The sequence below is a fragment of the Bombina bombina genome, chromosome 4 (assembly GCF_027579735.1).
Source record: "Bombina bombina isolate aBomBom1 chromosome 4, aBomBom1.pri, whole genome shotgun sequence".
Taxonomy (NCBI): domain Eukaryota; kingdom Metazoa; phylum Chordata; class Amphibia; order Anura; family Bombinatoridae; genus Bombina; species Bombina bombina.
The window spans coordinates 745,180,541-745,204,420 of NC_069502.1; the positions used below are offsets into that span (position 1 = coordinate 745,180,541).

Genomic DNA, 23,880 nt, shown 5'->3' on the forward strand with positions numbered 1-23,880 from the left:
AAGCTCAGGGTCTATGGTCTCGGGAAGAGTCTCTTCTCCCGATAAACATTCTGGAACTGAGAGCGATATTCAATGCTCTCAGAGCTTGGCCTCAACTAGCAAAGGCCAAATTCATAAGGTTCCAATCAGACAACATGACGACCGTTGCTTATATCAATCATCAGGGGGGAACAAGGAGTTCTCTGGCGATGAAAGAAGTGACCAAAATAATTCAATGGGCGGAGGATCACTCCTGCCACTTGTCTGCGATCCACATCCCAGGAGTGGAAAATTGGGAAGCGGATTTTCTGAGTCGTCAGACATTCCATCCGGGGGAGTGGGAACTCCATCCGGAAATCTTTGCCCAAATAACTCAATTATGGGGCATTCCAGACATGGATCTGATGGCATCTCGTCAGAACTTCAAGGTTCCTTGCTACGGGTCCAGATCCAGGGATCCCAAGGCGACCCTAGTAGATGCACTAGTAGCGCCTTGGACCTTCAAACTAGCGTATGTATTCCCACCGTTTCCTCTCATTCCCAGGCTGGTAGCCAGGATCAATCAGGAGAGGGCCACGGTGATCTTGATAGCTCCTGCGTGGCCACGCAGGACCTGGTATGCAGACCTGGGGAATATGTCATCGGCTCCACCATGGAAGCTACCTTTGAGACAGGACCTTCTTGTTCAGGGTCCATTCGAACATCCGAATCTGGTCTCCCTCCAACTGACGGCTTGGAGATTGAACGCTTGATTCTATCAAAGCGTGGGTTTTCAGATTCTGTTATAGATACTCTGGTTCAGGCCAGAAAACCTGTAACTAGAAAAATTTACCACAAAATATGGAAAAAATATATCTGTTGGTGTGAATCCAAAGGATTCCCATGGAATAAGATAAAAATTCCTAAGATTCTCTCCTTTCTACAAGAAGGTTTGGAGAAAGGATTATCTGCAAGTTCTCTAAAGGGAGAGATCTCTGCTTTATCTGTCTTACTGCACAAAAGACTGGCAGCTGTGCCAGATGTTCAAGCATTTGTTCAGGCTCTGGTTAGGATCAAGCCTGTTTACAGACCTTTGACTCCTCCCTGGAGTCTAAATCTAGTTCTTTCAGTTCTTCAAGGGGTTCCGTTTGAACCTTTACATTCCATAGATATTAAGTTACTATCTTGGAAAGTTTTGTTTTTAGTTGCAATTTCTTCTGCTAGAAGAGTTTCAGAGTTATCTGCTCTGCAGTGTTCTCCGCCCTATCTGGTGTTTCATGCAGATAAGGTGGTTTTGCGTACTAAGCCTGGTTTTCTTCCTAAAGTTGTTTCTAACAAAAATATTAACCAGGAGATAGTTGTACCTTCTTTGTTTCCGAATCCAGTTTCAAAGAAGGAACGTTTGTTACACAATTTGGATGTTGTCCGTGCTCTAAAATTCTATTTAGAGGCTACTAAAGATTTCAGACAAACATCTTCCTTGTTTGTTGTCTATTCTGGTAAAAGGAGAGGTCAAAAAGCGACTTCTACCTCTCTTTCCTTTTGGCTTTAAAGCATTATCCGATTGGCTTATGAGACTGCCGGACGGCAGCCTCCTGAAAGAATCACAGCTCACTCCACTAGGGCTGTGGCTTCCACATGGGCCTTCAAGAACGAGGCTTCTGTTGACCAGATATGTAAGGCAGCGACTTGGTCTTCACTGCACACTTTTGCCAAATTTTACAAATTTGATACTTTTGCTTCTTCGGAGGCTATTTTTGGGAGAAAGGTTTTGCAAGCTGTGGTGCCTTCCGTTTAGGTAACCTGATTTGCTCCCTCCCTTCATCCGTGTCCTAAAGCTTTGGTATTGGTTCCCACAAGTAAGGATGACGCCATGGACCGGACACACCAGTGTTGGAGAAAACAGAATTTATGCTTACCTGATAAATTACTTTCTCCAACGGTGTGTCCGGTCCACGGCCCGCCCTGGTTTTTTAATCAGGTCTGATGAATTATTTTCTCTAACTACAGTCACCACGGTACCATATGGTTTCTCCTATATATATTTCCTCCTGTCCGTCGGTCGAATGACTGGGGTGGGCGGAGCCTAGGAGGGCCTATATGGCCAGCTTTGCTGGGACTCTTTGCCATTTCCTGTTGGGGAAGAGAATATCCCACAAGTAAGGATGACGCCGTGGACCGGACACACCGTTGGAGAAAGTAATTTATCAGGTAAGCATAAATTCTGTTTTTTTCTTTAATGATTCAGATAGAACATGCATTTTTAAGCAACTTTATAATTTACTCCTATTATAAATCTTTCTTTGTTCTCTTGCTATCTTTATTTAAAAAGCAGGAATGTAAAGCTTAAGAGCTGGCCCATTTTTGGTTGAGAACCTGGGTTATGCTTGCTTATTGGTTTGCTAACTGTATCCACCAATAAACAAGCACTATCCATGGTGCTGAACTTAAAATGGGCTGGCTTCTAAGCTTTAAATTCCTACTTTTTAAATAAAGATAGCAAGTAAACGAATAAAAATTGATAGTAGGAGTAAATTAGAAAGTTGCTTAAAATTGCATGCTCTATCTGAATCATTAAATTAATAATTTGGGTTTAGTATCCCTTTAAGCAACTTTCTAATTTACTCCTATTAGTAAGTGTAGCCACCAATAAGCAAGTGCTATCCAGGGTGCTGAACCTTAAATGGGCCGGTGTTCTAAAAAAATTCTGAATGCATAAGAATCCAGGACCCCCGTTACTTCTGGTGACGGGGCATCAGCTGTTGGAGGTATGCGGCACGCATTGTGCATGCGCGGGGCTAACCCTCGCACAATCAGCTGTTCCAGTTATATAAAAGTGTCAAGGTTTTCTATAGGCACTTGCCTTCATTGCGCATGCGTGCCAGACACTCAACGCGCATGCAAACGCAGCCCGACTCCTCACAATCAGCTGAATAAGCTGCATCAGAGGGTCCTGGATTTCTACAGGCGAGTTGCCTTCAGTGCGCATGGGCAATGGTTTAATATATGGAGTTTGCAGAAGAAAAACTGTGTTCTTCCAAGAAATCATTTTGCAAATAAATAAATTTATTTCAATTCACTTCTGGTGACGCGGGTCCTGCATTCTTATGTGTCCAGAAATTTTTTAGAATACCGGCTCCTAAGCTTTACATTCCTGCTTTTAGAATAAAGATAGCAAGAAAACGAAAAAAAATTGATAATAGGAGTAAATTAGAAAGTTGCTTAAAATTTTATGCTCTATCTGAATCATGAAAGAAAAATTTTGAGTTAAGTATCTCTTTAAGGGTAAAAGAAGATGAAGGCCCTACCAGTGCCCTAAGCGGCCTTGATATTGATCATTGTGTTCATTGTGGAAGAAGGGTTGACACAGGAATAATTATGATAGCATTGAAATAATTAGATGTGTACTGATCCTGAAAGGCTGAAACTACGTTATTATAGTCTATATGTGATGAAGGAGGTTATATTCATGTTTAGACAGAACCCTTGGATCTCAATATAATTGAAATTCCTTTTTTTGTTTTAATTCTCTGAAAATTATTGGAAGGCTGTTACATTCACAGCAACAATTTACTATCACAATAATATTACTTGCTTTTGTTATTTTTTATTGAATTTGTGTAACTGATATTAAGTGAACAATTTTATTTAGCAGATATAAACCAAGTAAAATAATTTACTTTTGCAAAACATTTACGGCTAGATTACGAGTTTTGCGTTAGGCTTAAAAAGCAGCGCTAGCCGGTCCTAACGCTGATTTTTAACGCCCGCTGGTATTACGAGTCTTGCAGGTACAAGTGTACCGCTCACTTTTTTGTCCAGACTTGGAAATACTGCAAATCCACTTATGTAAATTGCATATCCTCTTTTTTTCAATGGGACTTGCATAGCGCCGGTATTACGAGTCTGCCAAAAAGTGAGTGGTAGACCCTCTCCTGTCAAGACTGGTAACGCATATTAAAGTCAGTAGTTAAGAGTTTTACACTACAACACCGTAGCATAAAACTCTTAACTAAAGTGCTAAAAAGTACACTAAACACCCATAAACTACCTATTAACCCCTAAACCGAGGCCCTCCCGCATCGCAAACACTAAAAAACATTTTTAACCCCTAATCTGCCGAACCAGACATTGCCGCCACTATAATAAATATATTAACTCCTAAACCGTGATTAGTTTAAAAATCTTGTAATTTGTTTATTATTTTCTGTAATTTAGAGGTTTTTTTTTGTATTTTAGCTACTTTTATTTAATTGTATTTAATTGTATTTAATTCATTGAATTAATTTAATTATAGTGTAGTGTAAGGTGTAATTGTAACTTAGGTTAGGTTTTATTTTACAGGTCAATTTGTATTTATTTTAGCTAGGTAGTTATTGAATAGTTAATAACTATTTAATAACTATTCTACCTAGTTAAAATAAATACAAACTTGCCTGTAAAATAAAAATAAATCCTAAGCTAGCTACAATGTAACTATTAGTTATATTGTAGCTATCTTAGCGTTTATTTTACAGGTAAGTATTTAATGATAGGAATATTTATTTTGATTTCTTTGAATTATATTTAAGTTTGGGGGTGTTTTGTTTAGGGTTAGACTTAGGTTTAGGGGTTAATGACTTTAATATAGTGGCGGCAACGTTGGGGGCGGCAGATTAGGTGTTAATAAATGTAAGATTAGGGGTGTTTAGACTCGGGGTTCATGTTAGGGTGTAGACATAAAATGTATTTTCAATGGGGCTGCGTTGCTGAGTTTTACGCTGCTTTTTTGCTGGTTTTAGACTTTTTTTCAGCCGTCTCTCCCCGTTGATTCCTATGGGAAATCGTGCACGAGCACGTTACACCAGCTCACCACTGACTTAAGCAGCGCTGGTATTGGAGTGCGGTAATGAGCAAAATTTTGCTCAACGTTCACTTCTTGCCTTTTAATGCCGGGTTTGAAAAAAACTCGTAATCCCAGCGCTGCAGGTAAGTGAGCGGTGAGACAAAACTGCCCGCTAGCACCGCATAGCCTCTAACGCAAAACTCGTAATCTGGGAAATATTATTATTAAAGGAACATGATCCCCATCTTTTTTCTTTCTTTCATGAAAAGTATACAATTTGAAACAGTTTTCCAGTTGACATCTATTATATGATTGGCTTCATTCTTTTAGTATATTTTGTGGAAGAAACAGCAATGCACATGGGTGAGACAATAACATAAGGTATATATGTGCAGCCACAAGTTGGCAGCTCCTGAGCCTACCTAGGTATTCAACAACTAAGGATACCAAGAGAACGAAACAAATTAGATCATAGAAGTAAAATTGAAAGTTGTTTAGAATTAAATGCTCTATCTGATTCATAAAAGACAAAGTTTGGGTTTCATGTCCTCATTTGCAACCCTGTGCCACTTGTATGAAATATAATAGTGTATTGATACCTATAATTTATTTGTTCGTGTAGGGTTCTGCATTCAGCACTCAGCAACCAGAAGCCTACAATCTTTTCATGACTACTGCCATTGGAGATGGAGTAAAATTGTGGGATGTACGAACTATGCGGTAAGGATAGCATTGCAGCTTGTAAAAATTAAAGACAAATCCATATTATTTAAATACATTTATAAGATAGTAATACAATATTTGTGTTATTCTTTAGGTTTATGTTACATTATTTTCTAGAGCCAATCTTATTAGAAATACTCATGACACCTTCCATAGGTACTGTATTTGCATATTTATTTAGAGTGTGATATGGCGTTGACCTAAATTAAAGGTGCTAGATTGTGCTAAATTGTGCAGTATATTGTGTTACCTTTTAATACAGAATTTTAGAATACTGGAAGCCAATCTGCACAAAAATATAGACATGAATCTGTTTAATAGATGCAGGAAACAAATCCATAAAGAACAAAAATGACTATTGACTTCAAGACTGCTAGATTATAACTTCCTGTCTATTATCTCCTTACATTATAGGTACATTCTCTTCCCTTCCCTTTTGTTCTCTATCTTCTTATTTAATTTACATTAGTACTCATTCTCGTCATTGTATTACACTCTTTATCTTGCTGCAACTGATTTTCAGCATATTAAAAATATATTGAAATTTGCAATAATTTCTTGTGCTGCAGTTGTACACTAAGGGGCCTATCTATCAAGCTCTGAACGGAGCTTGACGGCCCGTGTTTCTGGCAAGTCTTTAGACTCGCCAGAAACACAAGTTATGGAGCAGCGGTCACAAAGACCGCTGCTCCATAACCCTGTCTGCCTGCTCGGACAGGAATCGCCAGAATTCAACCCGATCGAGTACGATCGGGATGATTGACACCCCCTGCTGGCGGCCCATTGGCTGCGAGTCTGCAGGGGGCGGCGTTGCACCAGCAGCTCTTGTGAGCTGCTGGTGCAATGCTGAATACGGAGAGCGTATTGCTCTCCGCATTCAGCGATGTCTTGCGGACCTGATCCGCACTGTCGGATCAGGTCCACAAGACATTTGCTAAATTGGCCTCTATGGATCTATATGGTAAAGGTTATCATCACGTTTTTAAATGCTTTGGTATGAGTAGGTCAGAAGAATAAAAAATCTAAAAGAGCATTACATTCATAATGTACTTTGTGCCGAAAGTGTGACCTATACAGTTCTCACTGCCAACCGTGTCAGAAACAATTGCACCGTATAAACAACAGTTAAGTTTGAGAGGTCCACATTTAGTTGGGGAGGGGGGTTCTTGCTACTTTGGTGAGTATTGTGGGGAGTCTCATTTTGGGTAAGACATTATGTTGTAAGACTATTGTAACTACACATGAAGACTGCAAACTGACAGTTGGTTAATTCTAATATGTTTGTCTTAGAGAGGGCTACGTGACAATCTGCAACAGTTAGGAGAATGTGGGTATAAAATGGTTAATGGCAACAGGCCTCTGGCTAGTTTATCTGTTCCTTAACCATTCATAAAGATAAAACACATTAACCACAAAATCCACTTACACCACCCCAGATTGTTAACATCTGCCTCTACTAACACTTTATACCATATGCATTTAGCAATACTCCAAAAATCCATTGGGTTTACCAACCATCTTTTCTTAGTCCTTCTGATTAAATTATTCAGATAATTCATAGTGCATTTTACATAAACAAAAACTGTAAGTTAGGGTGGAGTGTATGGGAATTTTCAATATGATATTGAGTTGTTTGTACTTTTTAAAAGAAAGATAAGTCCAATATGTTCAAATGGGCATGTGCCATCACACAAAAGGCCAAGTGCCTTGCCCATCATTATTGATGTAATATTTGCATTTATTGTGGTTGTATTGTTCTGTAGGTAGCAGATATGTTGGGGAAACTGTGTAATATCCCTCCTGGAATGTTTAGATCAGTTTAGTAGAAAATCATACACTACACCAAATACATATAATACTCTTGAGATAATAATCCCTTAGCATATTTAACCACATTTTAGAATTGGGGGTGTATTAGCTGTTTACCTAAACTGTTAGTTTGTAGCTGTGGTTTTGGATTGTATGACCCCCTTTAAGAGTGCAGTCCCTAATCGGTTCCTACCTTTTTCTCTTTCTCCTAGCAGAACATTTCCTTGGATCTGGACACTTTATGACAGAATTATTTAAAGGAACATGAAATCTATTTTTTTTATTTAATTATTCAGATAGAGCATACAATTTTAAATAACTTTCCAAATTATTTCTATTATCGAATTAGTTTTGTTTCTTTGTACTGTTTGTTGAAAAGTATACCTAGGTAGACTCAGAAGCTGCTTGGTGGCTGCATATATGTCTCTTTCTATTGGCTTTCCGCCTGTTCCCAGTAGTACATTTCTGCTCCTTCAACAAAGCATACCAAGAGAATGAATCAAATTAGATAATATAAGTAAATTGGAAAGTTGTTTAAAATGTTATGTTTTATCTGAATCATAAAATAAAATTTTGGGGTTTCATATCCCTTTAAGTTTGATCAAAGGACTATTGAATGGCAAAATTGTACATCTACATACAGAAAACATGCAGTCTTTTTACCCATTAACAGTACTGAGAAAAACAATTTTTTTCAACCACCTGCAATTTAAAATCATGCAGCTAGATTTAGAGTTCTGCGGCCAAAGGGGTGCGTTAGCTACGCATGCTTTTTTTCTCCCGCACCTTTTAAATACCGCTGGTATTTAGAGTTCACAGAAGGGCTGCGTTAGGCTCCAAAAGGGGAGCGTACAGGCATATTTACCGCCACTGCAACTCTCAATACCAGCGGTGCTTACGGACGCGGCCAGCTTCAAAAACATGCTCGTGCACGATTCCCCCATAGGAAACAATGGGGCAGTTTGAGCTAAAAAAAAACCTAACACCTGCAAAAAAGCAGCGTTCAGCTCCTAACACAGCCCCATTGTTTACTATGGGGAAACACTTCCTATGTCTGCACCTAACACTCTAACATGTACCCCGAGTCTAAACACCCCTAACCTTACACTTATTAACCCCTATTCTGCCGCCCCCGCTATCGCTGACCCCTGCATATTATTATTAACCCCTAATCTGCCGCTCCGTACACCGCCGCAACCTACGTTATCCCTATGAACCCCTAATCTGCTGCCCCTAACACAGCCGACCCCTATATTATATTTATTAACCCCTAATCTGCCCCCCACAACGTTGCCGCCAGCTACCTACAATAATTAACCCCTAATCTGCCGACCGGACCTCACCGCTACTATAATAAATGTATTAACCCCTAATCCGCCTCACTCCCGCCTCAATAACCCTATAATAAATAGTATTAACCCCTAATCTGCCCTCCCTAACATCGCCAACAGCTAACTTCAAGTATTAACCCCTAATCTGCCGACCGGACCTCACCGCTACTCTAATAAATTTATTAACCCCTAAAGCTAAGTCTAACCTTAACACTAACACCCCCCTAAGTTAAATATAATTTAAATCTAACGAAATAAATTAACTCTTATTAAATAAATTATTCCTATTTAAAGCTAAATACTAAAATAAACCCTAATATAGCTACAATATAAATTATAATTATATTGTAGCTATTTTAGGATTAATATTTATTTTACAGGTAACTTTGTATTTATTTTAACCAGGTACAATAGCTATTAAATAGTTATTTACTATTTAATAGCTACCTAGTTAAAATAATTACAAAATTACCTGTAAAATAAATCCTAACCTAAGTTACAATTAAACCTAACACTACACTATCAATAAATTAATTAAATAAACTACCTACAATTATCTTCAATTAAACCTAACACTACACTATCAATAAATTAATTAAATACAATACCTACAAATAAATACAATTAAATAAACTAACTAAAGTACAAAAAATAAAAAAGAACTAAGTTACAAAAAATAAAAAAATATTTACAAGCATTAGAAAAATATTACAACAATTTTAAACTAATTACACCTACTCTAAGCCCCCTAATAAAATAACAAAGCCCCCCAAAATAAAAAAATGCCCTACCCTATTCTAAATTAAAAAAGTTCAAAGCTCTTTTACCTTACCAGCCCTCAAAAGGGCCTTTTGCGGGGCATGCCCCAAAGAAAACTGCTCTTTTGCCTGTAAAAGAAAAATACAACCCCCCCCCAACATTAAAACCCACCACCCACATACCCCTAATCTAACCCAAACCCCCCTTAAAATAACCTAACACTAATCCCCTGAAGATCACCCTACCTTTAGTTGTCTTCAGCCGAGCCACCGATGGAACTGAAGAGGAGATCCGGAGCGGCAGAAGTGATCCTCCAAGGGGCGCTGAAGAAATCTTCCATCCGATGAAGTGATCCTCCAAGCGGCGCTGAAGAAGTCTTCCATCCGATGAAGTGATCCTCCAAGCGGCGCTGAAGAAGTCTTCCATCCGGGCGATGTCATCTTCCAAGCGGGGTCTTCAATCTTCTTTCTTCAGGATCCATCTTGCAGACCTCCGACGCGGAACATCCTGCTGGCCCGACGGACTACCATTTTCCTACCTTAATTCCGATTGGCTGATAGAATCCTATCAGCCAATCGGAATTCGAGGGACGCCATCTTGGATGACGTCCCTTAAAGGAACCTTCATTCGTCGTCTAGTCGTCGGAAGAAGAGGATGGATCCGCGCTGGAGGTCTTGAAGATTAGCCGCTAGTCATCGGATGGAAGAACATAGAAGATGCTGCCTGGATGAAGATGTTTGCCGGTCTGGATGTCCTCTTCTGCCCGCTTGGATCAAGACTTCAGCCGGAGGATGGATGTCTTCAGCCCCCCGCTTGGGCTTGGATCAAGACATTGGAGCCAGGACGGATCGGTGTGATACCCGGTATGGTGAAGATAAGGTAGGAAGATCTTCAAGGGCTTAGTGTTAAGTTTATTTAAGGGGGGTTTGGGTTAGATTAGGGGTATGTGGGTGGTGGATTGTATGTTTTTTTTTCCAGGCAAAAGAGCTGAATTCTTTGGGGCATGCCCCGCAAATGGCCCTTTTAAGGACTGGTAAGGTAAAAGAGCTTTCTCTTGTTAAGTGTAGTCAGTCCACGGGTCATCCATTACTTATGGGATTATATCTCTTCCCCAACAGGAAGTTGCAAGAGGATCACCCAAGCAGAGCTGCTATATAGCTCCTCCCCTCACATGTCATATCCAGTCATTCTCTTGCAACCTAACTATAGATAGGTCGTTGTGAGAGGTCTGTGATGTTTTTAAACTTAGTTTATTTCTTCAATCAAAAGTTTGTTATTTTAAATGGCACCGGAATGTGCTGTTTGTTCTCAGGCAGCATTAGAAGAAGAATCTGCCTGCGTTTTCTATGATCTTAGCAGACGTAACTAAGATCCACTGGCTGTTCTCACACATTCTGAGGTAACTTCAGAGAGAGGGGAATAGCATGCAGGGCCCCCCTGCAAACGAGGTATGTGCAGTAAATTATTTTTCTAAGGAATGGAATTGACTGAGAAAATACTGCTAATACCAATGTAATGTAAGTTCAGCCTTAAATGCAGTGGTAGCGACTGGTATTAGGCTGATGAGTGTGTGTACACTGAAGTATTTTTCTAGGGAATGGAATTTCACTCAGAAAATACTGTTAATACTGAAGTAATGTATGAGCCTTCACTGCAGTAAATGCGACTGGTAGCAGGCTTATTAATAACACTTCATAGCTTTTAAAATATATGTTCAAAACGTTTACTAACATGTTAATCGTTTTTTGTGAGGTACTTGGTGATAAAACTTATTGGGGCATGATTTTTACCACATGGCTATCTTGTTTTCTGCATAGAAACAGTTTACTGAGCTTCCCCACTGTTGTAATATGAGTGTGTGGGGCCTATTTTAGCGCTTTTTTGCGCAGAAAAATTTCAGTCACAATCTTCCTACTTCATCCTCCACGATCCAGGACGTCTCTAGAGAGCTCAGGGGTCTTCAAAATTCGTTTTGAGGGAGGTAATCAGTCACAGCAGACCTGTGACAGTGTGTTTGACTGTGATAAAAATGTTAATTATATAATTGTTATCCGTTTTTGGGTATTAAGGGGTTAATCATCCATTTGCAAGTGGGTGCAATGCTCTGCTAACTTAATATATTTACTGTGAAAATTTGGTTGCTATAACTAATTTGGTTCATTGTTATTTCAACTGTGACAGCTTTTTGTGCTTCTTAAAGGCGCAGTAGCGTTTTTTATATTGCTTGTAAATTTATTTGAAACTTTTTTCCAAGCTTGCTAGTCTCATTGTTAGTGTGTTTAAACATGTCTGACTCAGATGAATCTCTTTGTTCACTATGTTTAAAGGCCAATGTGGAGCCCAATAGAAATTTGTGTACCAATTGTATTGATGTCACTTTAAATAAAAGTCAATCTTTACATGTAAAGAAATTATCACCAGACAACAAGGGGGAAGTTATGCCGACTATCTCTCCTCACGTGTCAGTACCTTCGCCTCCCGCTCAGGAGGTGCGTGATATTGTGGCGCCAACAGGGAGGCCCATACAAATCACTTTGCAAGACATGGCTACTGTTATGACAGAAGTATTATATAAATTGCCAGAATTAAGAGGCAAGCGCGATTGCTCTGGGTTAAGGACAGAGCGCGCTGATGATGGGAGAGCCATGTCCGATACTGCGTCACAATTTGCAGAACATGAGGACGGAGAGCTTCATTCTGTGGGTGACGGATCTGATCGAGGAAGACTGGATTCAGAGATTTCTAATTTTAAATTTAAGCTTGAGAACCTCCGCATATTGCTAGGGGAGGTATTAGCGGCTCTGAATGATTGTAACACGGTTGCAATTCCAGAGAAATTATGTAGGCTGGATAAATACTATGCGGTACCGGTGTGTACTGACGTTTTTCCTATACCTAAGAGGCTTACAGAAATTATTAGCAAGGAGTGGGATAGACCCGGTGTGCCTTTTCCCCCCCTCCTATATTTAGGAAAATGTTTCCAATAGACGCCACCACACGGGACTTATGGCAGACGGTCCCTAAGGTGGAGGGAGCAGTTTCTACTTTGGCTAAGCGTACCACTATCCCTGTGGAGGATAGTTGTGCCTTTTCAGATCCAATGGATAAAAAATTAGAAGGTTACCTTAAGAAAATGTTTGTTCAACAAGGTTTTATCTTACAGCCCCTTGCATGCATTGCGCCTGTCACTGCTGCGGCGGCATTCTGGTTTGAGTCTCTGGAAGAGGCCATTCGCACAGCTCCATTGGATGAAATTATGAACAAGCTTAAAGCACTTAAGCTAGCTAATTCATTTGTTTCTGATGCCGTCGTACATTTAACCAAACTTACGGCTAAGAACTCCGGATTCGCCATCCAAGCGCGCAGAGCGTTGTGGCTTAAATCCTGGTCAACTGATGTGACTTCTAAATCTAAATTGCTTAATATTCCTTTCAAAGGGCAGACCTTATTCGGGCCCGGCTTGAAAGAAATTATCGCTGACATTACGGGAGGTAAGGGCCATGCTCTGCCTCAGGACAGGGCCAAATCAAGGGCCAAACAGTCTAATTTTCGTGCCTTTCGTAACCTCAAGGCAGGAGCAGCATCAACTTCCTCCGCTCCAAAACAGGAAGGAGCTGTTGCTCGTTACAGACAGGACTGGAAAGCTAACCAGTCCTGGAACAAGGGCAAGCAGGCCAGAAAACCTGCTGCTGCCCCTAAGACAGCATGAAGAGAGGGACCCTATCCGGAAACGGATCTAGTGGGGGGCAGACTTTCTCTCTTTGCCCAGGCTTGGGCAAGAGATGTCCAGGATCCCTGGGCGTTGGAGATCATATCTCAGGGATATCTTCTGGACTTCAAAGCTTCTCCTCCACAAGGGAGATTTCATCTTTCAAGGTTATCAGCAAACCAAATAAAGAAAGAGGCGTTTCTACGCTGTGTACAAGACCTCTTTTTAATGGGGGTGATCCACCCAGTTCCGCGGACGGAACACGGGCAAGGATTCTATTCAAATATATTTGTGGTTCCCAAGAAAGAGGGAACCTTCAGACCAATCTTGGACTTAAAGATCCTAAACAAATTCCTAAGAGTTCCATCATCCAAAATGGAAACTATTCGAACCATCCTACCCATGATCCAAGAGGGTCAGTACATGACCACAGTGGACTTAAAGGATGCCTACCTTCACATACCGATTCACAAGGATCATTACCGGTACTTAAGATTTGCCTTCCTAGACAGGCATTACCAGTTTGTAGCTCTTCCCTTCGGGTTAGCTACGGCCCCAAGAATCTTTACAAAGGTTCTGGGCTCACTTCTGGCGGTACTAAGACCACGAGGCATAGCAGTGGCTCCGTACCTAGACGACATTCTGATACAAGCGTCAAGTTTTCAAACTGCCAAGTCTCATACAGAGATAGTTCTGGCATTTCTGAGGTCGCATGGGTGGAAAGTGAACGTGGAAAAGAGTTCTCTATTGACACTTACAAGGGTTCCCTTCCTAGGGACTCTTATAGATTCTGCAGAGATGAGAATTTACCTGACGGAGGCCAGGTTATCAAAACTTCTAAATGCTTGCCGTGCCCTTCATTCCATTCCACACCCGTCAGTAGCTCAGTGCATGGAGGTAATCGGCTTAATGGTAGCGGCAATGGACATAGTACCATTTGCGCGCCTGCATCTCAGACCGCTGCAATTGTGCATGCTAAGTCAGTGGAATGGGGATTACTCAGATTTGTCCCCTCTGCTAAATCTGGACCAAGAGACCAGAGATTCTCTTCTATGGTGGCTTTCTCTGCCCCATCTGTCCAAAGGGATGACCTTTCGCAGGCCAGATTGGACGATTGTAACGACAGACGCCAGCCTTCTAGGTTGGGGCGCAGTCTGGAATTCCCTGAAGGCTCAGGGATCATGGACTCAGGAGGAGAAACTCCTCCCAATAAATATTCTGGAGTTAAGAGCAATATTCAATGCTCTTCTAGCTTGGCCTCAGTTAGCAACTCTGAGGTTCATCAGATTTCAGTCGGACAACATCACGACTGTGGCTTACATCAACCATCAAGGGGGAACCAGGAGTTCCCTAGCAATGTTGGAAGTCTCAAAGATAATTCGCTGGGCAGAGTCTCACTCTTGCCACCTGTCAGCGATCTACATCCCAGGCGTGGAGAACTGGGAGGCGGATTTTCTAAGTCGCCAGACTTTTCATCCGGGGGAGTGGGAACTTCATCCGGAGGTCTTCGCTCAACTGATTCATCGTTGGGGCAAACCAGATCTGGATCTCATGGCATCTCGCCAGAACGCCAAGCTTCCTTGTTACGGATCGAGGTCCAGGGACCCGGGAGCGGTGCTGATAGATGCTCTGACAGCACATTGGGTCTTCAACATGGCTTATGTGTTTCCACCATTTCCGATGCTTCCTCGATTGATTGCCAAGATCAAACAGGATAGAGCATCAGTGATTCTGATAGCGCCTGCGTGGCCACGCAGGACCTGGTATGCAGACCTAGTGGACATGTCATCCTGTCCACCATGGTCTCTGCCTCTGAGGCAGGACCTTCTAATTCAGGGTCCTTTCAACCATCCAAATCTAATTTCTCTGAGGCTGACTGCATGGAGATTGAACGCTTGATTTTATCAAAGCGTGGCTTCTCGGAGTCGGTTATTGATACCTTAATACAGGCTAGGAAACCTGTTACCAGAAGAATTTACCATAAGATATGGCGTAAATATTTACGGATTAAGCCTGTGTTTAAGACTGTTAACGTTCTTAACGTTTTGCAAGGTGTTCCATTTGAACCCCTTCATTCCATTGATATCAAGCTGTTATCTTGGAAAGTTCTGTTTTTGATGGCTATTTCCTCGGCTCGAAGAGTCTCTGAGTTATCTGCCTTACATTGTGATTCTCCTTATCTGATTTTCATTCAGACAAGGTAGTTCTGCGTACTAAACCTGGGTTCTTACCTAAGGTAGTTTCTAACAGGAATATCAATCAAGAAATTGTTGTTCCATCATTGTGTCCTAACCCTTCTTCAAAGAAGGAACGACTTTTGCATAATCTGGACGTAGTCCGTGCCCTGAAGTTCTATTTGCAGGCAACTATAGATTTTCGTCAAACTTCTTCCCTGTTTGTCGTTTACTCTGGACAGAGGAGAGGTCAAAAAGCTTTGGCTACCTCTCTCTCTTTTTGGCTTCGTAGCATAATACGTTTAGCCTATGAGACTGCTGGACAGCAGCCTCCTGAAAGGATTACAGCTCATTCTACTAGAGCTGTGGCTTCCACCTGGGCCTTTAAAAATGAGGCCTCTGTTGAACAGATTTGCAAGGCTGCAACTTGGTCTTCACTTCACACTTTTTCAAAATTTTACAAATTTGACACTTTTGCTTCTTCGGAGGCTGTTTTTGGGAGAAAGGTTCTACAGGCAGTGGTTCCTTCCATTTAGAGTTCCTGCCTTGTCCCTCCCATCATCCGTGTAGTTTTAGCTTTGGTATTGGTATCCCATAAGTAATGGATGACCCGTGGACTGACTACACTTAACAAGAGAAAACATAATTTATGCTTACCTGATAAATTTATTTCTCTTGTAGTGTAGTCAGTCCACGGCCCGCCCTGTCTTTTACGGCAGTTCTAAATTTTTAATTAAACTCCAGTCACCACTGCACCCTATGGTTTCTCCTTTCTCGTCTTGTTTCGGTCGAATGACTGGATATGACATGTGAGGGGAGGAGCTATATAGCAGCTCTGCTTGGGTGATCCTCTTGCAACTTCCTGTTGGGGAAGAGATATAATCCCATAAGTAATGGATGACCCGTGGACTGACTACACTACAAGAGAAATAAATTTATCAGGTAAGCATAAATTATGTTTTTCTATTTTAATTTTAGAATAGGGTAGGGCATTTTTTTATTTCGGGGGGCTTTGTTATTTTATTAGGGGGCTTAGAGTAGGTGTAATTAGTTTAAAATTGTTGTAATATTTTTCTAATGTTTGTAAATATTTTTTTATTTTTTGTAACTTAGTTCTTTTTTATTTTTTGTACTTTAGTTAGTTTATTTAATTGTATTTATTTGTAGGTGTTGTATTGAATTAATTTATTGATAGTGTAGTGTTAGGTTTAATTGTAGATAATTGTAGGCATTTTATTTAAGTAATTTATTTATAGTGTAGTGTTAGGTTTAATTGTAACTTAGGTTAGGATTTATTTTACAGGTAATTTTGTAATTATTTTAACTAGGTAGCTATTAAATAGTTATTAACTATTTAATAGCTATTGTACCTGGTTAAAATAATTACAAAGTTGCCTGTAAAATAAATATTAATCCTAAAATAGCTACAATATAATTATTAGTTATATTGTAGCTATATTAGGGTTTATTTTACAGGTAAGTATTTAGCTTTAAATAGGAATAATTTATTTAATAAGAGTTAATTTATTTCGTTAGATTAAAATTATATTTAACTTAGGGGGGTGTTAGTGTTAGACTTAGCTTTAGGGGTTAATACATTTATTAGAGTAGCGGTGAGGTCCGGTCGGCAGATTAGGGGTTAATACTTGAAGTTAGGTGTCGGTGAGGTTAGGGAGGGCAGATTAGGGGTTAATACTATTTATTATAGGGTTATTGAGGCGGGAGTGAGGCGGATTAGGGGTTAATAACTTTATTAGAGTAGCAGTGAGGTCCGGTCGGCAGATTAGGGGTTAATAAGTGTAGGTAGGTGTCGGCGACGTTGAGGGGGGCAGATTAGGGGTTAATAAATATAATATAGGGGTCGGCGGTGTTAGGGGCAGTAGATTAGGGGTACATAAGTATAACATAGGTGGCGGCGGTGTGCGGTCGGCAGATTAGGGGTTAAAAAAATGTATTATAGTGGCGGCAATGTGGGGGGGCCTCGGTTTAGGGGTACATAGGTAGTTTATGGGTGTTAGTGTACTTTAGAGCACAGTAGTTAAGAGCTTTATGAACCGGCGTTAGCCCAGAAAGCTCTTAACTCCTTGTTTTTTTCTGCGGCTGGAGTCTTGTCGTTAGATTTCTAACGCTCACTTCAGCCAAGACTCTAAATACTGGCGTTAGAAAGATCCCATTGAAAAGATAGGATACGCAAATGGCGTAGGGGGATCTGCGGTATGGAAAAGTCGCGGCTGCAAAGTGAGCATAAGACCCTTTAATGACTGACTCCAAATACCAGCGGGCGGTAAAAACCAGCGTTAGGACCCCCTAACGCTAGTTTTGACGGCTACCGCAGAACTCTAAATCTAGGCGATGGTTTGCACAACAGACCTGATCTTCTGTTTTACCATCTTGTCCAAAGTATTTAGACTTAGCCTTTAGTTCTTTTCATAAATGTTCTTAGCAGAAATGTGATTCCTCAGGGAAGAAATCAAGAGTTAACCAAAACTGCATACAGATTGTGGCTGTGTTAAAGTGACATCACAGAAATGAATGCTACCTTATAAAGTTACCATTTATTTTATGTGGTATAAGCTCTTATGACAAAGTGATTCATTTCTACTCATTCTTCATTGTTTATGCCATATCAGATCAGTGGAAATAAAGTCATATAGTAGGGATTGGATTCCGTTTTCATTTGGAAGTAATTATTATGTATACACTGTGGCTAGCATTTGTTTTGATGATCTAATGTAATTTTTAGTTCCTATAGTTATGTGGTTCTATGAATGGTGCCTTAGTCTTGCGTGTGTATAATCAAAGAATTATTGGAAAAATCACTTTATCTTTATGTAAGTTTGTCATATTTTATAAATGGACACATTTTCAAATGCTTTATCAACTTTTTTGCATTAACCTTATTCTCAGTCTGCTGTCTGCATAGAAAGAAATTTCAAGCTACCAATTATGCTGTATGTAGATACAGTATATTTCCAAGATGCATTTGTATTTATTTACACTATTTATCTGTTTAGCATTTTAAAACTCTGGAAATTGATAAGGGTGTAAAGACATACTTTGTATATAAACAATTCTGCCTTCCAAGTTAACCATTAAAGGGATACTAAACACATTTTCTCTTGCAAGGTGTATCCAGTCCACGGATTCATCCTTTACTTGTGGGATATTCTCATTCCCTACAGGAAGTGGCAAAGAGAGCACACCGCAGAGCTGTCCATATAGCTCCCCTCTAGCTCACCCCCCAGTCATTCTCTTTGCCGGCTCTAAGCACTAGGGTCTCTCTACGGGAGGGTAAAGTTAATGTGGTGTTAGAATTGTAGTTTTTATTATCTTCAATCAAAAGTTTGTTATTTTAAATGGTACCGGTTTGTACTATTTACTCTCTAGCAGAAAAGTGATGAAGATTTCTGCCGAGAGGAAAATGATTTTAGCATGTTGTAACTAAAATCCACTGCTGTTCCCACACAGGACTGAGGAGTACCAGAAAACTTCAGTTGGGGGGGGAACGGTTTGCAGGGTAATCTGCAATGAGGTATGTTCAGTCATTTATTTCTAGACAAGACTGAGATAATGCTAGAAGAGACTGACAATATCCCCATGAGGGGAGGGTAAGCTATGTTCACAGACTTAGTAAGGAATTGAATGCTTACATAACAGGGCTAATTATGCTGGTTGACACTGATTCAGGGCAATCGATTGTTTATTTAGAAAAATATCGTTTGTAGACACTTTGAAAGTCCTTTTGGGGTTCTTTCTGGGGTTATTACCCACATGGCTGGTTTTTATTCACTTAAGAGTGATTTACTAGGCCTCACAGCTCCGGAGTAGAGTGGGAGGGGCCTAATTTTGCGCCTCAGATGCGCAGTTAGTATTGCAGAGAAGTTCATGCTGCTTCACATGGAGGGTCCTGCTGCTGTTTGAGGGCCTTATAGAAGCTATATTCCCCCAAATCTGATCCCTAAGGGCAGGTAGGGCCACAGCAAGGCTGTGGCAAGGTGCTGTACTATTTTTAACCGGGTGTTGGCTTTAGGCTGCTCCGGTTTGGGCATTAAGGGGTTAATCGTTTTGAAACTTGTGGTGCAATCTTATTAAGGCTTTAGGTACTTACTGTGAAAATTTCAGGAGAATTGCTGCATTTTTCACTGTTTTGTAAAATTGTGTGCTCTTTTTATCTTTTAAAGGCACAGTAACGTTTTTTTCAAATTGTGTTTTTTATTTGATTAAAGTGATTTCCAAGCCTGCTTGTGTATATTACTAGTCTATTAAACATGTCTGACACTAAGGAAAATCCTTGTTCAATGTGTTTAGAAGCCATGGTGGAACCCCCTCTCAGAATGTGTCCCACTTGTACTGATATGTCTATACACTTTAAAGATCATATTGTTGCACTTAAGAATGTGGCCCAAGATGATTCTCAGACTGAAGGTAATGAGGGTAAAAAGCACACTGGTCTAAAAGAGGCTGCTTCCGGGTGGTAAATCGCCATAGAACAAGCCACTGAGCTGTTGTTCGTTCCTGGTAGAGCGCTTCTCTCTTTGTATGCAAATTATTATGACCCTGGGGAAGTCTCCCTATGGGTGATGGGGGAAACCAGACGTGGACTCCTTGCCCAGTGTGCTTAGAGGAATGTGGCTGCACCTCACTGACGAGGCCCATAGGAGGCCGAAACGATCGTCTGGGGTTGTCATGTTCCTTGTTCAGAGGAGAATTGCCTGGTATTTCGGGGCTGGACTGACCTTACTTGGCGGGATTAGACTGATATACTTCAGGAAAGTTTTCTTCTGTGAAAAGCACACTGGTCTAAAAGAGGCTGCTTCCGGGTGGTAAATCGCCATAGAACAAGCCACTGAGCTGTTGTTCGTTCCTGGTAGAGCGCTTCTCTCTTTGTATGCAAATTATTATGACCCTGGGGAAGTCTCCCTATGGGTGATGGGGGAAACCAGACGTGGACTCCTTGCCCAGTGTGCTTAGAGGAATGTGGCTGCACCTCACTGACGAGGCCCATAGGAGGCCGAAACGATCGTCTGGGGTTGTCATGTTCCTTGTTCAGAGGAGAATTGCCTGGTATTTCGGGGCTGGACTGACCTTACTTGGCGGGATTAGACTGATATACTTCAGGAAAGTTTTCTTCTGTGAAAAGCACACTGGTGTCACAACCAGTTACGCCCGCGCAAGCGACGCCTAGTGCCTCTAGTGCATCTAACCCTTTTACATTACAAGACTTAGCGGCAGTCATGGATAATTCTCTTACAGCCTTCTTATCTAAATTGCCCGTGTTACCCGCAAAGCGTGATAGCTCCGTTTTAAGAACAGATCATGAGCATTCTGATGCTTTGGTAGCCGTATCCGATATACCCTCTCAACGCTCTGAAGTGGGAGCGAGGGATTTGATGTCTGAGGGAGAAGTCTCTGATTCAGGAAGGGTCCCTCCTCAGACAGATTCTGATACATTGGCTTTTAAATTTAAACTAGAACACCTCCGCGCTTTGCTTAAGGAGGTATTAGCTACTCTGGATGATTGCGACCCTTTGGTGATCCCAGAGAAATTGTGTAAAATGGACAAGTACCTAAAGGTCCCTGTTTACATGGATACGTTTCCGGTCCCTAAGAGGATTGAGGATATCGTTACTAGGGAGTGGGATAGACCAGGTGTTCCCTTTGCTCCCCCTCCTGTTTTTAAGAAAATGTTCCCCATACCTGACCCTGTGCTTGACTCGTGGCAGACGGTCCCTAGTGTGGAGGGGGCTGTTTCTACACTTGCTAAACGCTCAACCATACCAATTGAAGACAGTTGTGCTTTTAAAGACACTATGGATAAGAAGTTAGAGGGTTTACTTAAGAAAACTTTTGTTCAACAAGGTTTTCTTCTCCAACCTATTGCCTGTATTATTCCTGTAACTACTGCAGCTGCTTTCTGGTTTGAGGCGCTGGAAGACTCGCTCCAGACGGAGACCTCATATGAGGAAATTATGGATAGAATTAAGGCTCTAAAGCTAGCTAATTTTTTTATCACTGACGCCGCTTTCCAAATAGCTAAGTTAGCGGCGAAAAATTCAGGTTTCGCCATTATGGCGCGCAGGGCGCTATGGCTAAAGTCCTGGTCGGCCGATGTGTCGTCTAAATCCAAGCTTTTGAACATTCCTTTCAAAGGAAAGACCCTCTTCGGGCCTGAATTGAAAGAGATTATTTCAGATATCACCGGGGGAAAAGTCCATGCTCTCCCTCAGGACAAGCCCTTTAAGACAAAGAACAAAGCTAATTTTCGTTCCTTTCGCAATTTCAGGAACGGCCCCGCTTCATCCTCTCCGGCTGCAAAGCAAGAGGGTAACGCTTCACAGCCCAAGGCAACCTGGAAACCTTACCAGGGCTTGAATAAGGGTAAACAGGCCAAAAAGCCTGCAGCTGCCACCAAGATTGCATGAAGGGGTAGCCCCCGATCCGGGACCGGATCTAGTAGGGGGCAGACTCTCTCTCTTCGCTCAGGCCTGGGCAAGAGATGTACACGATCCTTGGGCATTAGAGATTGTAGCCCAGGGATACCTTCTAGAATTCAAGGACTCTCCTCCAAGGGGAAGGTTCCACATTTCTCGTCTGTCTACAGATCAGACAAAGAAAGAGGCGTTTTTACGCTGTGTAGAAGATCTACATACAATGGGAGTGATCCACCCAGTTCCAATTGCAGAACAAGGACTGGGGTTTTACTCAAACCTGTTTGTGGTTCCCAAAAAAGAAGGAACTTTCAGACCAATCCTGGATCTCAAAATTCTAAACATATTCCTCAGAGTCCCATCATTCAAGATGGAAACCATTTGGACAATCTTACCAATGATCCAGGAGGGTCAATATATGACTACCGTGGATCTAAAGGATGTGTATCTGCATATTCCTATCCACAAAGATCATCACAAAGGTGCTAGGGTCCCTCCTGGCGGTTCTAAGACCGCGGGGCATAGCAGTGGCGCCTTACCTAGACGACATCTTAATTCAGGCATCGACTTTCCAAAGAACCAAGTCTCACATGGAGATCGTATTGGCCTTTCTGAGGTCTCACGGGTGGAAGGTGAACGTCAAAAAGAGTTCTCTCTCCCCCCTCACAAGAGTTCCATTCCTAGGAACCCTGATAGACTCGGTAGAAATGAAAATATTTCTGACGGAGGTCAGAAAGTTAAAACTGTTAACTAATTGCCAAGCTCTTCATTCCATTCCTCGGCCATCTGTAGCTCAGTGCATGGAGACAATCGGACTAATGGTAGCGGCAATGGACATAGTCCCTTTTGCTCGGATACACCTCAGACCACTGCAACTATGCATGCTCAAACAGTGGAATGGGGATTATGCAGATTTGTCTCCTCAAATTCAGTTGGACCAGGAGACCAGAGATTCTCTTCTCTGGTGGTTGTCTCAGGATCACCTGTCTCAGGGAATATGTTTCCGCAGGCCAGAGTGGATCATTGTAACGACCGACGCCAGTCTGTTAGGCTGGGGTGTGGTCTGGGACTCCCTGAAAGCTCAGGGCTTATGGTCTCGGGAAGAAACTCTTCTCCCGATAAACATTCTGGAACTGAGGGCGATATTCAACGCTCTTCAGGCATGGCCTCAACTATCTGCGGCCAAATTCATCAGATTTTAGTCGGACAACATCACGACTGTAGCTTACGTCAATCATCAGGGGGGAACAAAGAGTTCCCTAGCAATGACGGAAGTAACCAAAATAATCAGGTGGGCGGAGAATCACTCCTGCCATCTCTCAGCAATTCACATCCCAGGAGTAGACAACTGGGAGGCGGATTTTCTAAGTTGTCAGACTTTTCACCCGGGGGAGTGGGAACTCCACCCGGAGGTATTTGCCCAGCTGACTCAGCTTTGGGGCACTCCAGAGTTGGATCTGATGGCGTCCCGTCAGAACACCAAACTTCCTCTCTACGGGTCCAGGTCCCGGGATCCCAAGGCGGTATTGATAGATGCTCTAGCAGCGCCTTGGTCCTTCAATCTGGCTTATGTTTTTCCACCGTTTCCTCTCCTCCCGCGTCTGGTTGCCAGAATCAAGCAGGAGAAGGCTTCGGTTATTCTGATAGCGCCTGCGTGGCCACGCAGGACTTGGTATGCAGACCTAGTGGACATGTCATCTGTCCCACCATGGACATTGCCAATGAGGCAGGATTTTCTGATACAGGGTCCGTTCAAGCATCCAAATTTAGTTTCTCTACGTCTGACTGCTTGAGGATTGAACGCTTAATTCTATCAAAGCGTTGGTTCTCTGAGTCAGTTATAGATACTCTGATTCAGGCTAGAAAGCCTGTCACCAGGAAAATCTACCATAAGATATGGCGGAAATATCTTTGTTGGTGTGAATCCAAGGCTTACTCATGGAGTAAGATTAGGATTCCCAGGATATTGTCCTTTTTCCAAGAAGAATTGGAGAAAGGATTGTCAGCTAGTTCCTTAAAAGGACAAATATCTGCTTTGTCTATCCTGTTACACAAGCGTCTGGCAGAGGTACCAGACGTTCAAGCGTTTGCTCAGGCTTTGGTCAGAATCAAGCCTGTCTATAAACCTGTGGCTCCGCCATGGAGTTTGAATCTAGTTCTTTCA

General features: G+C 41.6%; 1 protein-coding gene across 1 annotated transcript in view; it reads left to right on the forward strand.

Annotated features, from left to right (window-relative positions):
- Positions 1–23,880, forward strand: part of WDR27 (WD repeat domain 27) — an 896,914-nt gene that overhangs the window by 475,700 nt on the left and 397,334 nt on the right. The window contains 1 exon segment of the mRNA XM_053712226.1: positions 5,406–5,503. Coding sequence (XP_053568201.1) covers positions 5,406–5,503 — 98 coding nt within the window.